At 33.4% G+C, this 18749-nt stretch overlaps 1 protein-coding gene and 1 long non-coding RNA gene across 3 annotated transcripts; one reads left to right on the top strand and one right to left on the bottom strand.

The window, feature by feature from the left end:
* Positions 1-9944: 9944 nt before the first annotated feature.
* On the bottom strand, positions 9945-15306 carry LOC100780534 (chorismate mutase 3, chloroplastic). 2 transcript variants are annotated; one of them, XM_014773489.3, is made up of 6 exons: positions 15051-15306; positions 13641-13863; positions 13460-13546; positions 12245-12325; positions 10539-10631; positions 9945-10444 (listed from the first exon to the last, which is right to left on the bottom strand). In XM_014773489.3, the coding sequence occupies exons 1-6, from the start codon at positions 15209-15211 to the stop codon at positions 10208-10210; spliced, it is 882 nt and encodes a 293-aa protein (XP_014628975.1). In that variant the 5' UTR covers positions 15212-15306; the 3' UTR covers positions 9945-10207. The 2 variants fall into 2 exon arrangements, with proteins under 2 accessions (XP_014628975.1, XP_003516314.1); XM_003516266.5 differs by having other exon boundaries at positions 12245-12388; positions 15051-15304.
* A 96-nt stretch (positions 15307-15402) lies between these two features.
* Positions 15403-17679, top strand: LOC102669096 (uncharacterized). The gene is made up of 4 exons (XR_412680.4): positions 15403-16233; positions 16483-16551; positions 16806-16874; positions 17433-17679. It is a non-coding gene; the product is annotated as an uncharacterized lncRNA (long non-coding RNA).
* Positions 17680-18749: the final 1070 nt, after the last annotated feature.

The raw sequence follows: 18749 nt of genomic DNA on the forward strand, positions 1-18749 counted from the left end.
TTAATTCTAAAAATGTAAGCTAATGTGGAAGCCATATGTGATAATAAAAATATTTGCCAATACACATGGTGTGGGGTCAGAAATTTGTATTTTCCAGCTCAAAAGGCTAATAACACCGACCGTGCACTATCATAAACGAATTTATTTTCATTCGGATGGAAGGTTCCAATTATTGAGAAGAAAATGGTGATAGATCACAGATCCAAGCATGATTGTATAGTTTTCTCCAGCTGTTTGCTGACTTATTAGACTTTGGTCTAAGTACTGTGGATAACCCATTTAAAGCGTCTCACTTTTTTTTTCTTCCCTTTTTCATATGCTGGATTAGAGCATTATCCTGTATTGCTTTTTTTTTTTTTTAAAAAAGCACAGTTAAAGGCATTTCATTGATAATCCGAATTTGAATACAAATAATATAAAAAATGTGGTTACAAGAATAAAGTCTTGATGTCCTAGCCAAGGAATGAGCCACAAAGTTAGCCAAGGAATGAGCCACAAGGTTAGCTTGTTTCCTTAAAAAACTCACCCTGTGTAGTTTGAGATATTAAAAAGGGAAGTTCTACATTTAGCTATTACAACATTGAAATCAAAATTTCCTTTTGCTGTACTTTTGCATGCATCTACTACCATCTTGCTATCAGACTCGAGAATAACATTTTGGAGGTGAAGTTCATCAAAATTACCTTGATCCCCTCTGATGCAGATTCCTATGCCAAATGCGTGAATATCTAGGAAAATTGCAACATCAATATGTTGCATTTGAGATATCCTTGAGCTGGAGGTTGCCATTGCAAATCACGTAAGGGAGGTTCTTATGAAGGTGTATTTCTCAGCATGTGCATGTTTCTTGCAAAGCTCCATTATGAGAAGAAATGTTTCGAAAAAGAGAGTGATATTGATGGTGGAATATCAATCTCCTTCCACACTTTGTCATTTCTAGCTTTCCAAATTGACCACAAGACAATAGAAATTCTGCATTTCAGATCATTATTAACATTTTCCAGAATAGTAAAAAACAAATCTTTTATGTCTATGGCTGCATGAATTTTGCAATCGATGTGAGTCCAAAGGCCAGCTAAAATCCAAAACTGATTGACTTTATAATTGTCAACTAACTGTTATGAATGAAGAACATGAATTTGTTGTGAAAACAGAAAATTGGAAACAAAATGGAGTTGTGTTCTTTTATTAATAAAAAAATAAAACTTATATACCTGTTATGGCATGTTTTTAACAAAATAATAGAAATATACCTAAGGCTGCTAGCTAACCTCCCAACTAACCAACTAATATTAGACCACATACAACAATCTTCACCTTGGTCTAATGCTTAGTTAGAAAAGTAATATTCAACTAAACAATAGTTGAACTTCTCATAGGGTAAAACTTTTGTGAGCATGTTTGCAACATTCTCACTTGTAGATATCTTCTTAATAGCAATAGCTTTACTATTGATCATATCTTGAATGAAGTGATACTTGACATTCACATGCTTTGTTTTGTTATGATACACTTGGTTTTTGTTCAAACTCATTGCACTTTGACTGTCATAGTGTACTACAGTGATTTTTGGCTCTTTCACTTGAAGTAGTTTTGAAACCAAGCCTCTTAACCATAGTGCTTCCTTTAAAGCTTCACTAGCTACTATGTATTCAGCTTCAGTAGTGGATAAGGCCACTATTGATTGCAAATTAGCCCTCAAACTGACTAAGTTTCCAAACACCTTGAAAGCATAACCACATATCCTTCAGTAATAGGAACTTCACCTCGATTAACATATTTCAGTCCAACATCAATGGTCTCAGATATGTACCTCAAAACCCATTTAGCAGCCTCCTAATGCCTTTTGTCTGGATTTGCCATAAATCTGCTTACAACACTCATAGAGTATGACAAATCTGGCGTATAACAAACCATGGAGTACATGATACTTCCAACAACACTAGCATGTGACACTTTCTGCATATAGGCTATGTCTTCATCAAACTTTGATTCTTGTTCCTCAGACAACTTAAAGTGTTGTGCTAGGGGAGTGGTAAGTGACTTTACTCCCTTTAAATTGAATCTTTCCAAGACCTTTTCGAGGTACTATACCTGAGATAGGTACAACACTTTTTCCTTCTTATTCATGGTTATTTCTATACCAAGAATCTTCTTAGCATGTCCAAGATCTTTCATCTCAAACTCTAGATTTAACAATCTTTTAACTCTAGCAATTTTAATCATGCTTTGGCTGGCCAATAACATATCATCAACATAGAGTAACAAGTAAATTGGTTTTCCATTCTTGTGACATTTTCAGTACACACAACAATCATAAGCACTCCTAGAGAATCCAATTTTAATCATATAATCATCAAAACGCCTATACCACATCCTAGGAGATTGTTTAAGACCATATAAGGACCGATTAAACAAACATACCTTTTGTTCATCACCCTTTTTGACAAAACCAGTAGGTTGCTTCATTAAATGATCTCATCTAGCTTTCCATGCAAAAAAAACTATTTTGACATCCATCTGCTCAAGCTCTATATCAAAATGAACTACCATAGCAAGAAGAACTCTTATTGAACTATGTTTTACCATAGATGTTAAGATTTCTGCAAAATCTACTCCTTCCTTTTGAGTAAACCCACGAGCTACTAGCCTAGCTTTGAACATTGCACTTTGAACTCCTTCAACACCTTCTTTCCTCTTGAATAGCCATCTGCATCCAACAATTAACTGCCCTTTAGGACAATCCACAAGTGTCCAAGTTTGATTCTGTTCTAGAGAAGCCATTTTTTCTTCCATAGCTTCAATCCATTTTGAATTGTCCTTGCTACTTATGGTCTCATCATAGGAATGAGGTTCCTCCTAATCTTCAATCTCCTTTCCAACTATTAAAGCATAAAAGATCAGATTTGCATGACCATATCTTTCAAGAGGTTTGGTTGTCCTACTTTCCCTGTCACTAGCCAACCAATAATTCTGAGCTACTTTTTCATTTGCTTGTCCAGGTGCAGGGACACACTTGTATCTTGCCACAATTGATTCCTCATAAGTCTGAGTAGTCAGACTCTCTTCAGACTTCACCAAAACCTGTGAACTCTGACTTCCACTAGACTTGAATGGCATAATTAAATTTGCCATTTGTAGTTCATTAAACATTACATCTCTATTGATGATGCACTTCTTGTGTCCAGGTTCCAAACACCATAGCTTGTATCCCTTTCCTTATGGATAGCCTATGAAGATACATTTCAAGGCCCTTAGTTCCAACTTATCCTGCTTTAAATTAGCATAAGCAATACAACCAAATGTCTTCAACTCACTATAATTAGCTTTCATGCCACTCCAAGCTTCCTGTGGGGTTTTAAAGCCCATGACAGTTGATGGGCTTTTGTTTATGCAATACACAACAATGCTTATAGCCTTTGCCCAAAAGGACTTTGGTAGACCAACATGATTTAACATACACTTAACTCTTTCAAGCATGGTTTTGTTGAACCTCTCCACCAAGCAATTTTTTTGTGGTGTCCCTTTCATAGTTAAGTGCCTAGCAATAATATTCTATTTGCATAAGGTTTTAAACCTTTCATCACATAATTCAAGTCCATTATTTGTCCTTAATTTCTTCACCTTTCTTCCTGTTTGAGTTTCAACTAAAATTTTCCATTCTTCAAACACCTTGACAACTTCATTCTTGTGTTTTAGAAAGAAAACCCAAACCTTTCTAGAGAAGTCATCTACTAAGGATAAAAAATTCCTTGCCCCTCCATGTGACTCAGTTCTTGATGGTCCTCATAGATCTATATGCACATAATCAAGAGCTTCATTGCCGAAATAAGTGTTGGTGGGAAATTTTTGCCTCTTTGCCTTGCTCAGCACACAATGCTCACAAAACTTTAGTGGCTCAATCCTGCCTTGCCCTAAAACACCTTGTTGTGCTAACTCATCCAGCCCTTTCTGACTGATATGTGCCAACCTGTGGTGCCATAACTATGTGTTGTCATCAATTACAATATTTGAAGAATCAACAAATAATTGTTTTTCCAACCAAGGAATACAATCCATTCTTCCTTACTCTTCTCATGATCAAATTCTTCCCCTTATAGATTTCAAGGCTACCACGACCACACTTGTAGCCATGACCCTTCTTGTCCAATATGCCTAAGGAAATCAGATTTTTCTTCAATTCTAGAACATGTCTCACATCTTCTAACACTCTCTCTATTCCATTGTGCATTTTAATTCTTAATGAACCAATCCCAATAACCTTACAAGACTTGTTATTTCCTAGTAGTACAATACCACCATCTATTTGCTTGTAATTTTCAAACCAACCTTTATTGGGGCATATGTGGAATGAGCACCCTGAATCCAAGATCCATTCCTTTTGAGAATCCTTTTCTGATACAGCAAGAACCTCTGCACTGTCATATCCTTCTTGAGCCATAGCCATATTTGCTTTGTGCTTGTTCCACTCATTGAACCTTGACTTGCTTGGGCAGTCTTTCTTGAAGTGTCCCTCTTTGTCGCAGAGGAAACATTTCTTCTTCTTATTTTTATACTTTGATTTCTTATTCTTGAAATCCTTCTTTTGATTCTTGTTACTTGCAATGAGCCCTTCAACAATATTTTCCTTCTTGGAGTCATTCTCCTTTTGATTTTCTTTTGAATTCAACACAGCCTTGACCTCATCCATTGATAGAATGATGTTTGGGAAGAAAACTCAATAGAATGGTGGCTTGATCTTCATCATTTATCTTTACGTCAATGCTTTTAAGGTCCAAGATGATCATATTGAAATCATCCAGATGTTTCATCAAGGGCTTGTCATCCTCCATCAGCAAAGCATACAAACATTTCTTGAGATATAATCTGTTTGCCAGGGACTTCTTCAAGTACAAATCCTCTAGCTTATCCCAAACCGCCTTGGCAAACTTTTCTTTAGCCTCTTCCCAAAGCACTTCATCTCCAAGACTGAGTAAGATTGCACTGTGAGCCTTCTTTGTCACATTTGTATGTCTCTTCTCTTCTATCTTTGCGATTGCTTCCTTTAAAAGTGCTGCATCCAAGCCTTGATGAAAGAGCAATGGATTCATCTTCACCCGCCATAGGCTAAAATCATCTATTCCACCAACAAATTTTTCTATCTCCATTCTTGCAAGAGCCATGGTTTTCTTCCTTCTTTTCTCTTAGGATCTCAACTCAGCTATTGATACCACTTGTTATAAATGAAGAAGATGAATTTGTTGTGAAAACATAAAATTGGGAACAAAATGGAGCTATCTTCTTTTATTAACAAAAAAACATAACTTATATACATGTGATAACATGCCTTTTGTTATTAACAAAATAACAGAAAAATAACTACCTAAGGCTGTCAACTAACCCCCCAACTAACCAACTAATATTAGACCACATACAACACAAACAGGTGCCAATCATTTTCTATGTTGGTGGAGAAAAATGGGCAGTGTGTTGGGCATTCAATTCCATGCTTGATAAGCCTTTTCCTTGTTGGTAAATAACCTCTTAAGAATCTCCAAACAAAATGCTTTCTTTTTGGTGATTTCTTGAGCTTCCAAATAGTCATCCATGGTCCAGGAACTTTCAAGTGGTCATTATCAATTATGTTATTCATAATAGCATGATAGAAACTTTTAATATTGTAAGAACCATTGTTATTGTACCTCCAAATTAACTCATCCTCCGCATGAATGTTGAAGAGTGGCATTTGCTAAATTCAGTTGGAGTTTACAGCATCAAAAAATGTGTCAACAAGATCTATGTTCCAAGCATTTTTCTCGTGTTCAATAAGGTCACCCATATTTAGATCTTCAAGACTAGAGATAAGAGGAGATGTGATGCATTGGTGTCCTTGGGAAGATAACACAGCTGGTTCCAAACTTTGACAGAGAAGTCATTTCCAAGTCTTCATTTCATACCTTCCTTCACCACTACTCGTGAAGCATTGATACTATGTAAAACAAAAGTTGGATTATGTCTAAGAGGAGCATCCAATTTTTTTTGATAGAAAATATTTAGCTTTGAAAACCTTAGAAACAATAGTATCATGGTTGGTCATCAGTTTCCAACCTTACTTCCTTAGCGTGGCAAGATTAAAAGCATGAAAGTGCCTAAAATCCGTACCTCCTTGATTTTTTTTCATTGTTAATTTTCCCAATTTAACCAATGCATTCCTCTTGTTGATTGCTTTTTATTTTCCCACCAAAAAGAAATCATTATGTTATCTAATTCATTTTGTATAGTGGAAGGAAAAAAAAAAAAACACTCATGCAATAAGTAGGGATGGATTGAGTAGCTGACTTTATGAGAATTTCTTTACCAGCCTTTGAAAGAAATTTAGTGGACCAGTGATTGATGTGATTCTAGAGTCTGTCTTTGAGGTATCCAAAAATAGTTTTTTTTCTTTCTTCCAATGTTAGATGGTAGCCCGAGGTATCTACCTGATCCAATCATTTCTGAAACTCCCAAAGAAGAAGATATTTCATGCCTTACATTTGTGGGAGTGTTGGAATTGAAGAAACTTTTAGATTTATGGAGATTGATCATTTGGCCTGATGCTTGCCTATAAGAATCCAAAATGTTCTTTAGAATATTTGTTTCTCCTTCATCTGCCTAGCAAAAAAGAAAATAGTCGTCAACAAATAATAGGTGTGAGAGGATAGAAGATCCTCTACACACCTTCACTCCATGGATTTCACCTTTCCTCTAACGATATTTTAGAAGTGATGAGAGTCCCTCAATGCAAAGAATAAAAAGGTAAGGTGATAGTTTGTCGCCTTGCCTTAAACCTCTCCCTGGAGATATGTGCCTAACTAAATCACCATTTTGTTGGAATAACCAAAAATCTAGAAAGGGGAGGGGGGTGAATATATTCTTTTCAAAATATTTACCTAATCGTTATTTAAATTCAATTAAACCATACCCTTCATTGTAATCAAGGTTTTCTCAAAAAATTGTTGTGAAAAATTTTCAATCAATGAAAACAATTAATACACAAACAAATGAAAAACAAAGTTTTATGTCCCTTTCATATCAATTCCATTATCAAGATTGAAAAACAAAATAAAGGTTTAGAGAAAGAGAGAATCACACTTAGAATTTATATTGGTTTAGTCCTCAAGAGGACTTACATTCAATTGTTCTAAGACCCCTTAGAACTTCCACTAATAGAGAACCAAGTACAAAACCATGCACATGCAATTCCCTAAAATTCTACTCTTCCCTTGAACCCTACAAGAAAAGGATTAGAAGTTGAAACCCTATCAACTAACACAAACCGTTGATAACCCTAATCAAGATCAAAATTTAGAAAGTAATCGAAATTAGATTGAATACACCTTGATGTGCATATCACAACATCTTCAAGCTTTTCCTTTGATTATCAAACCATCATGAAGAATGAATGAATCTTGATCAACATGAATCCCTTGTGGAAATGCATAATACCCTTAGATGGTTCTTAGAATGTGTTTTCTAAAAGATAAGATTGAATCAAGAGTCACTAATGATTTAATCGATTATCAAATGTGGTATTTATAATTTTAACAAATAAAACTGATTTAATCGATTATCAAATGTCGTAATTGATTAATTCATTAATCGATTATCAAATGTGGTAATCGCTTAATTCATTCAAATCCCTCTTTGTTCTACATTTCCAGAAACATGGTAATCGATTACAGATTGTGGTAATCGATTATCTCATTTCAGAGAGAGCTTCTCAAGTTTTTATGGTTAAGAAATGAATTTTCAAATGTGGTAATTGATTATTTCAACACATGAAGAACTCTAAAAGTTTCCAGACGCAGTCTAATCAATTACTAAATGTGGTAGTCGATTATCTTGAGCCACAAAGACTTCATTCTAGCTTATGTAATTGATTAATTAAAATGGTAATCGATTCATTTGATAATTCTTGCCAAATTTCAAGAGAAGTGAATTTTTTTCCTTGTACTAACAATTTGTAATTGATTACTTGGTAATTGATTCTTAGCTTGAAACAAATTATTGAAATAAGTAGTTACATCAGGCAGATCCTTGAGGTTATGGACCAAAGTTCCATCCTCATGAGTGAGAGAAGAAATTATATTTGTGGCTTTCCAAACACTTGCTGATTTGTGAAATTTTTTTGAATTGATATCTCCATCTTTTGGTCATAGAACTTTTGCCCCTGACACCAATATGACTACTCTTGAGATATAAGGATTTTTAGCTTTCTTGGATCTTTGAAAAAACGTAAAACATCATTAGAATCATGTGATTGGCGGATAACATCAAGCTTATGTCTACAAACTTCAATTTGGTCTTTGTATTGCCTTCTTAGAGCTCTACTCCAATTGTTCATCTCTTTGGTGCAACGATTTATTTTTGAAATAATATCATTAGATCAGGTTCTAAGAGCCAAAAATTTTCAAACCTGAATTTTTTCCTGAAAAACATTTTTTTAATGTGTCTAGATGGAGGAGAATTATTTTGTATTGCTTTGGAACAAAAAAAAAAGAAAAAATTACTGCTTAGCATACTTCCCTGTTCTCACCTACTTGCATGCCTTCATTTTTGGGTACCACATTGCCTCTATACAAGACCATCTTAAACACATCGACCTGTGAAATGTGAATATATGCAGGGGGAAATGCTAACAATCAATAGCAAATATAACACATTTTTTAAAACTTTTTACCCATCTTTACCAAGCTCAAGTTGCCTAGCGTATTTAATTTAATATTGGTTACCATAATAATGAAGATATCGACTACCTCCATTCCTATATATAAGATCCTTTCAATTTATTTACACCCTTTAAGAAAAATAATTAATTTAATTAATCACATTAAATTTATCAATAATTTTTATTACTCTTCCAAAATAATGCTTCATTTCTCTCTTCATATAGTTGTTTTTCACCTAATTAACTAATGTGACTTCTTTTATCCTCCAATCCTAATAAGAGAGAGTGTAATTAATTAAAGATATTATAAAAAACAAATAATTAATGCATCAAACAATTAGAAGATAATTTTATAAAAATAGACAAACAATAAAGCAAAACAGGTCTTATATATAGGACACAGGTAGCATAATTAAATTATCAATTATTAGATATATATTAGATCTTATACTTATATAGTTGTTTTTGGTAGGAAAAAAACTATTTTTAACTGGTAATTGGTTTGGTGACCGACCGAACACCCCCATAAAACTGGAGCATTTAGAATCAGAGAGAACCGGTCAAACCGGTCTAAAACCAATGTTGAATCCGTCTTTTCAATTTTTTTTTTATATACATTTTTATTTTTTATTTAATCAAAAGTATTTTTTAGATAAATAAAAATACATACTTAAATATATCATAGCATAAATTATTTTGTCAATTATGATTAATTTTATCTTATGAAACATATAATTTAATCATTTATAATTTTTTAGATCCTAATTTTTTATATTCATTAGTTTATTACTTAAAATATCATATAATATTAGCAAATATAACCAGTTCAACTATAGTTGAACCATTGAACTTTGAATCAATATCTTCACCCATTTAATCACTAGTCTCATTTTAAAAAACATTGAAAAAAAGTGATAAAATGGAGAGACATCGCAGTACCATAAGGAAAGTGGCAATAACACGCTGAAACTATCAACAAATGTCCACTTAGAAGATTACTAAACAAGTTTGAATCATAAGTATTTCTATCCAATTGCATTTACTCAATTAGGCACTAGGCACTAGGAGATCTGCTTGGAGAGAGTTGTCCACCAAGCAAGAAAGTGGCATAAAAGCTTTAAGGATTCAAATCCACACATAAAAAAAGGGGGAGTTTGTACGGAATTCTTAATCACTTGTCTCATCCCACATTGAATTGATAATATCAACTGCATAATTGGGAGGCTGTGGACAATATGTCCTTGTTGAGCCTAAACACTTAGATAAGCATACCATCCATACATTAAGAGATGTTTTTAAGTGCGCTTATTTGTATACAAAGACAGTTATCCTTATTTTGTCTTGCTGTTTGACTTAAGCATTAAACTAGCTTCATAAATACTCACCCATCTCTAACCAGAAAAGCACCATTGTTGTCCAGTGTTAAGCTTTACAAAGTAGTCTAAGTGTCCCAGGCCATCCCTTACTGATAACTACAAATACCCTACCATGCATATTCTGTTTGGGTCATCTTTTCTTTGTTTAGTCAAGTCTTCTCAACAAGTACTCTACCTGCACTTCTTTTGTGAGAGGCATTACCCAATCTCCATAAAGATTTGCAATCAAACTTGGCTTGATTTTATACACAGGAGTGGCTATATCACCTGTTTCACCGATCTTCACCACCTGGCCATATTGTCTTGCCTTAATTTCTACCCTCTTCTTGACTAATTCCTCCACTGTTTCATATGTCAACAAATCCAGCAAAAGTTTCCTGTCCTGTGAAGCATGGATTAATGTAGCATCAGAAAATTAAGTATGGTATCTAGAATCACAATGGAAAATAAAATGAATCAGGTATGCAAAAGTTTACTTTCGCTTCAATGGCAGCTACATATTCAGAAGGGGCATCTTGAAACTTTGCCTCAGCAACAAATTTGCCATAGTGGATTCTTTTTGAGAGAGCCTGTAATGGTGCCGAAGCATTATAGCGAAAACTCGGAATTTGTACTGAACTACCGTTACATGATTATGATATCAAATGCTCAGAGAGTCAAGAATGGGAATTAAAGGACCACTCACTTGATGCTCTTACACTATTGAGTACAGTGAACTGTTATTAATTGTAAATTTCTTGTAAAGTTTATTAGCAGCTGTTCTTTAATCAACTTTAGAAAGTAGAGCTAGAATATTAAAAACTTAGCTAAATCATTTTGTTACTCAGGATACTTAATGGACCATGTTTCAGAAGTCAATGAGCTGAACGTTATATTAGTGTTTAGGTGCATATACTCTACATTCAGTACTAAGTGCAACAGAAGTGAGCTTCTTTTGCACACAAATTGATACTAATGGTTAAAACTGTCTAAGCACCATTAGATTTCAACTTTGGGATAAAAGATCCTTAGCAAGTTCTTGCTGAGGCTTGTGGCATGTGCGCAGCCTTAGAATCAACCTCCTCTCCCTCTACACTTTATTATTACCTAGAAAAAGATCCTTACAAATGAATTGAGTTTCTTAAGTGTACATGAAGGAAAGCATCTAAGATAAAAGAAATACTTACAATTAACAATATTATTATGATGTAATGCATGATGATGTGAAACAAAATACTATCCCAACGGTCCTTTTTAGACTAATAGTAAGGTCAAGTGTTATTATAGTAATAGTATTACTAGAAAAATCCCAAACGCACAAATACATTAAGACTAATAACCCGAACTAGATAAGAAAACAAATCAGGAAAAATAATATTAGAAAAATAACTCCTCAGTGCTTCCTCAATGACTAACTGATGTAATGTAAAATTATTCATAAGCCTTGGCCTTCCGCCATTGATAACATTGATTTCAGAACAGGGCAGGGTTAGCCTATGCATCATCCATGTTTCAAGCCAAAGGACTCGTGTGAGGGGACATGTTTAAGATGTAATATAAAATCATTCATTGCTCTTTTATGAGGGGGTGTGCTAGAAAAAAAACTAATCACCAAGGCACAACTTTACCGTTAGGCCAGGGCATTCTTAAAATTGAGGAGGAAGGCATGATGGTGTCTCACTTCAAGGCAGAGAAAGCCCCCAGACTCAGAGAACTTATAAAGGTAGTTATATTTACCTCGCTCCAAAGAGATGAGAGAGAGCACGAATTTGTGACCTGTTATAGGCAAGACCCTTGCTCCACTAGACCAACCCCTTAGGAGGTGAGCTAGAAATGTAACAAAAAAAAGACATCCATGCTCCTTCACCTAACAACACAAGTTTTTATGGTATAGGGATTGATGTTTGTGAGAATTAGCATGAAGGGGAATGTTGAGAAAGTTAAATATTATTATATAATTAGGATAATATTAATTTTTAAGTAGGTGCTCATGGACTTGTAGTAGGAAGGTGAAAGGTGTAAAGTGTAATTGTTTCCAGCTGGTCCAAGTTTTAGTATAAATGACGCGCTAAATTTATGATTTTGTATATAAACAATCTAAAACCTCTTTAGTGAGTTTATTGTAACTATCACACTTCAGCTTCTTATAGAGTTTTGAAAATAATAAAAAAGTATTCTATAACACAAGAAGCTTAATTAGTACCTGCAAGCAAAGAGTGTCGCAAACAGCAACAGATCCACAGTTATCATCATCTCCCGCTTTTACCAATCTTGGAAGGAGATCCTTCAAATACATATTCCAAATCTTATTGTTTATATTGATAGAATCAGCACAGTGATGCAGAACCTAGTATAATTACAAGGAACAATTGAAGGTAGATTAGTCAAAATATAATCAGAAATACAACGCATAAGCTAAAAAAGGAACACAATTTTCTTTTAAACTTCGTACCCCATTGCCCAAAGGCTCTTCGCTATGCGAAGGTATGGGGGAGGGATGTTGTACGCAGCCTTACCCTTGCATATGCAAAGAGGCTGTTTCCGGATTCGAACCCATGACCAACAAGTCACCAAGGCACAACTTTTATTGACAGATAATCATTTAGTTAACTGAAGGAGTTACTATTAGGGAATAACTAAAATGTATGGACTATAGACAGGCATTGACAATCAAGTGGAAGAAAGTATGTTTTATAAAGTGGCTTGTATGTCCTCCATGGGCTAGGCTTGACATGCGACTTAATCCAAAAAACGCTCATGGTGCAGTGCACGCAAAGTTTGGTGAATCTTTAGCAATTTGACGGATTTTCTCTCGATTTGACCCATGACAGTAGGCCTATAATTCTTTGTAGATCAAATCAAGTTAAATTCTATGTCCATTTTTCTTCTCCCTATTTTACAATTTTATGACTTTATCTTTATGGACATATGAAAATATAATCGTAAACACAACATTTTCTTAGAGAAACAGATACAGGTATTGTTTCTTGAGTTTTGAGCACAGATGACTCACGTGTAACATATGGGCAACAAAACAATCAAGTATTCTTCATAACACAAAAAACTAAGTACACATGGCATTCCTATTGAAGCATTATAAGAATTTAATATTTTAAATTGAAGAGGTGATGCCCCCATTTTATACAGCAGCTGGTTCTCTCAAAATAAGAATTGAAGTTGCTTCACTTTTAAATGCGACATTAATATACTACTATGATTATGATATGCCAATAGGTAGTAAACAGTCTCTCATTCTCACTAAAAAGAGTAAGTACAAGCACAATCATTAACCAATCTTCACCCATCTATCTTATAAAAAAAAAGGGAAAGCTTAACTATTCTCATGAGGCTAGAAGAAGGAAACCTGTTTCTCACCAAATGAATTTTTATCTAATGAAAGAAGATAGAATTCCAAAACCTGCGGGTACTGCAAAGGTGGAAGCGCTGGCTCAGGTAAGCATTCAGGGAAGAAAGCATGCTCATCCGGGCTCTTGTATCTTCCCACCTATTTCCAAAGGGAAGCCAAGCAGAATCAGTTAAATGATGATTTCATGACTCTTTGCTATTCCATATTTTTACTGTCTCAGAATTGTAATAACCTGTGAATGAAGCTTTTCAGTTTGCAAGACCATGTACTCAACCAAAGACCCATTAAAGCCATCCATGAAGAATGCATCTTTGTCATATGCATCTGCATTGTAAGAATACTTAGCTCTCTCCAAAAGACTGACTATTATGCTATCCTCCTGCCTAATCAAAGAGTTCCTGATGCCGTCTAAAGTCAAGGTCTTACTCTCATCCACCCTCTTTTTACCAGTATGTCTATACAAAAAGAAACTGTTCAAAGTTGATCTACATGATAGCAAAATACTATCCATTTCTAAGGTTTAAGTGAATCGAGGACTTAAATTATCATTATTTTGATAAACTCAAAAGAAAGGGAGGATTAACACATTGGGGTAAGGAGAACATAAGGAGAAATAAAGGGAATATTCGTGCTGATAGTCTAGAGGGAGATGGAGGGAATTCATTTGTAGCAAATGGCAATATAAATTGGAAGGATAAATTTTGGGAGGTTGGAAAGAATTCAGAGACTTCAGTTGTTGTAGTTTCTACCTAACTGCTGTAATTTCCATTTCTCAATGCTGAAATTCTAGATTCCAATCCCAATTTTCATAATGAAAGAGGTTTATATCCTTTTGTAAAAGAAACTCTCACTTGATCCCACAGAGGGACCTTAACAATTTAAAGATAAAGACATTCAGAAATAATATTAATTAATAAATCATCATTAAACCAAAAGCTTAAAGCATTGAGAGAGCATCGAAATGTTGAACATTTATATGTTTGCATTCTTCTGGTCAAAAGTCTCTAGCTGCTCTGTGGATAGGAGATTACAAGTGTGTGTGTGTGTGTATACATATACACATGCAGATATACATTATACTTTGTGTATGCATGCATTATAAACACAGAAAGAGAAGGACCTTATGTATGCTTATTTGTTCTTGAAAGCACAAGTTTTATGGCTGTATTTTCATTAATCAATTATGAATTGAGTGAACTGAAGGTAACCCAATACTCACTAAGTTCCATTATTTGGATTCTTTAACATAGTATAGAATGTAACATAATCCATTATTTAGATGAACTGTTTTGTGCATCTTCATCTGAAAACACGGGCGGATTAGAAATGACAAGATTTTTGGATACCCAGATTTCAAATTCAAATGAGTGAACTGAGATTGGTGACATCCATTCCACCATACCCGAATGCATAATGAAGGCCATAACATCTGAACCTACAAGAGATGTCTTTCGAAAGCCATAAAATTCATGAAGCGAAAAAGCCTTGTTCAGCAACAAAAGAGGACATAGGTTAGACAATTAGCTCACTGGGCATTATCACAACATTTATCAATGGCATGACACATAATAATCATGTATTGACTTTACAGAAACATAATAGAAATCATCGAAAAAAGGAAGCGTGGGTGAAAAAAAAGCACCTTATTGGAAAGGAAGGAGGGGGAGAAGAGGAAGCAGTTGAAGCAATGACTCGACACAATTTAATGGAAAGAGAGCTTTTGTTGAGAAAAATGGCGGATTTGGAAGGAAAATAAGATACGGGTATGCTACTACCATGGGGAAACCGCAACACTGCTTCCATTGTTTATTGCAAAAGTGAAAGTGATAACGACAGCGATAATGACTGACACAACAACGTAAAACGAGACAAGCGGCGCTGAAATATGTCTTGCCAACATGGGTGGGACAGCTTAGATTTTTTTTTTTTAGAAACATACAAGATTTTTTTTTTACTAAAACACAATTTTCCGTTATCATCTATCACTATACAAACAAGGTCCTGGATGTCTACGTGCAACGTTGCAGTTAACCCACTTTCCCGCCCAAAAATGTCACATTCTACTCAAGTGAATGACCTACAAAATGATGTGTTTCCAATTCCAAGTCTTTCCAATACGTTCTTTTTTTCCCGATGCGCTTGGATAACCGAAATGCCAAACATTTATTGTGGCACATGTTTTAACATTTTCATTTATTGTTGTACGTCTTTTCCTTATGTCTTCCTTCATAAATCTCAAACACCATTTTTTTTTACCATTTTCACTTTCTCTCATTTCTCTCTCCCCAATTGCTATCTCTCCCTTCTCTGGTCCTTCTTTCCATTTTTACATTCTCCCTGTTTTTTTACATCTAAAGCTGTGATTTTTTACATCAAAATTGTGATTTTTATCTCAGATTCCATGACAACGATATCGTATTTGCGTTCCTCTCCAAATTTTCATTTCTATATCGTGTTCTTGGTGGAAGAACACACCAAAGTTGTCATTTTGATCTCAAAACTCTTTGAGTTCAAGTTCGTTTTCTTTGTGACTTCTAACAATACAAAGGTTTAAATTTTTTTATTTTGTTTTCTGACTTCTCTCATTGCCTTCATTATTGTATGCAGAGAATGTGAAAGAACACTAAAGCTGCGATTTTTATCTCCAAAAAACTTCGATTTTTATCTCAAACAGATTTGTTTTCTTTGTTTCTCTGTTTACGTTTTCTTTGTTTCTTTGTTTCTTACAATACAAAAGCTTACATTTTTTTTAGTTAACCTCTATTTCATGCAGAGAAGGTGGAAGAGCACACTACAACTGTAGTTTTTATCTGAAAACTCCACGAGTACGAGTTCATTTTCTTTGTTTTTTTGGTTTATAGTTAAATTTTTTCATCTTGGTCAGCCTTCTCAAATGTGTTCATTCTTTCTTATACCCATTTTTTTGGGGTTTTATGATTTTTTGCAAGACAAAAACTTTAATTCTTTTGGGTGTTCTCCCTTTATTTTGTTTTCTGAGTTCTCGCACTACAAAAAGTTTAAATTTTTTTATTTTATTTTCTGACTTCTCATAATACCTTCGTTATTGTATGCAGAGAAGATGGAAGAAGGCATTAAAGCTGTGATTTTTATCTACAATAAGCTTCGATTTTTATCTCAAACAGGTTTTGTTTTCTTTGATTCTCTGACTACGTTTTGTTTGTTTCTCACAATACAAAAGCTTAAATTTTTTTGTGAACCTCAGCCTTCTCCGATGTTCCACTTTTTTTGGGTTTTATGATTTTTCGCAAGACAAAAGCTTTCATTTTTTTGGGTGTTCTCCCTTTATTTTGTTTTCTGAGTTCTCACATTACAAAAAGTTTAAATTTTTTTTATTTTGTTTTTTGACTTCTCACAATACCTTCATTACTGTATGCAGGGAAGGTAGAAGAAGACACTAAAGCTGTGATTTTTATCTACAAAAAGCTTCGATTTTTATTTCATACAGGTTTGTTTTCTTTGATTCTCTGACTATGTTTTGTTTGTTTCTTTGTTTCTCACAATACAAAAGCTTCAATTTTTTTGTGAACCTGAGCCTTCTCCGATGTCTCACTTTTTTTGGGTTTTATGATTTTTCGCAAGACAAAAGCTTTCATTTTTTTGGGTGTTCTCCCTTTATTTTTGTTTACTGAGTTCTCGCACTGCAAAAAACTTAAATTTTTTTTGTGTTTATGAGCCTTCTACAATTTGCGTTTGCATTTTGGATTTATATTTGGACCATTGGGTAATTATTTTTTGTTTTTTTTATTTTTCGCAACCCAAAAGCTTAAGTTTTTTTGGGTGTTATGCCTTTATATTTTTTTTTTCCTTTAATGTTGGCTGAGTTATTTCAATGGGTTATATTTTTATATTTGTTCAATCCCTTTGAGTTAGACACTTTCAGCTTTGATTTTCAAATATATGACATGCTTTATTATCACATATATGTCATCCTTTATTTATATGGTCAGATGATTGAATATAGTAGTTTTGGACTTCTTTGTTTATGGTTCTTTTTGGGTTACAGGGATTTCAATTTACATTTTGATGCAGAGGCTCTCAACATTCGCAACTTGAATTATATTTATTCATTAATATAGATAATCAGGAAGCAGCAAAATTGGAGTGATGATGACCCCATTTGATTGATGAAGAAATTTTTATGTTACTTTGTTTTAACAGTTTAAAGTTGTAATTTAATAATTATGATTTCTAGACAATGTATTTTATTAATATTGTATTTTATTAACGATAGATGATACGAGTCATGTTGAGTGTTTGATCAAATCAATTTCATGTAGTTTTTTTAATGGTTGGATTTCATATATATACAATTTTATTATATATTTTAAAAAGAACAGTGTTCATGTTACTTTAGTTGAAACCTGTATAACAATAAATTATTGAATTAATAAATAAATTTTAGAGAAATAGAAAAATGTTAGGATGATGAGTTAACGTTTAATTTTCATTTTCAATCATAAAAAAATAATGATCAATTAGGAAGTTTGAGGGATTAATATTAAACTAATGTTAGTGCAACAACCTCTTTATTTTCTTTAATAGATTCCTAAGACCATTTACATTACATAATTATTTGTTTATGAGTTACTTATTATAATTTTGTGGGTCTTATAAGTTTCCTTAAATTTAAATATTTTAAATTAAAATTTACTCCTATGCTAAGATTACTTTATACTTTTGTTTAACATTTGTGTCAATTTTTTTATTATATTTATATCGTTCTATATATCAATTTGTCATTTTTTTCCCGTTTATTGTTAATGGAAATATGTGTGATTGCTCTATTACGGAAAATTAATTAGCTTCATACTTAGGAAATAGTTGCATTTCTATTTCACTCAGTTTTACACTGTGGTGTTGTTTATATCGGGGTCACATAATTTTGGACCAGTCATGGAAATTAATTTATGGAAAATAAAATCAATTCATTTGGTTGAACAGTCAATTTAAAATATTGATATGGAAGTCACAATTTCAAATTTCTATATTCAAGTTTCAAATTTAAAATCAATTTGTTTGATTTAACAGTCAATCTAAAATTCGTTTGTGTCTATCTTCACTTCTATGTTTGAAAGTGACCATTTGGTTGACAATTCGTTACATATTTTATTGACATTTAATTAATAAGCATATTTTATTCCTATTTTTGTTAATTTTCAAATTTAAGAATCAATTTTAAATATTATGTTAGGATATAGAAATAATCATAATTTTCAAATTAATAACCATATATGGAAATAATCATAATTTAGACGATGATTTATTCCTAATTAGTAGGTACTTAACAATCAACTTTCAATATTACACTATCAAATTTAAC

The sequence above is a fragment of the Glycine max genome, chromosome 1, assembly GCF_000004515.6.
Source record: "Glycine max cultivar Williams 82 chromosome 1, Glycine_max_v4.0, whole genome shotgun sequence".
Classification (NCBI taxonomy): domain Eukaryota; kingdom Viridiplantae; phylum Streptophyta; class Magnoliopsida; order Fabales; family Fabaceae; genus Glycine; species Glycine max.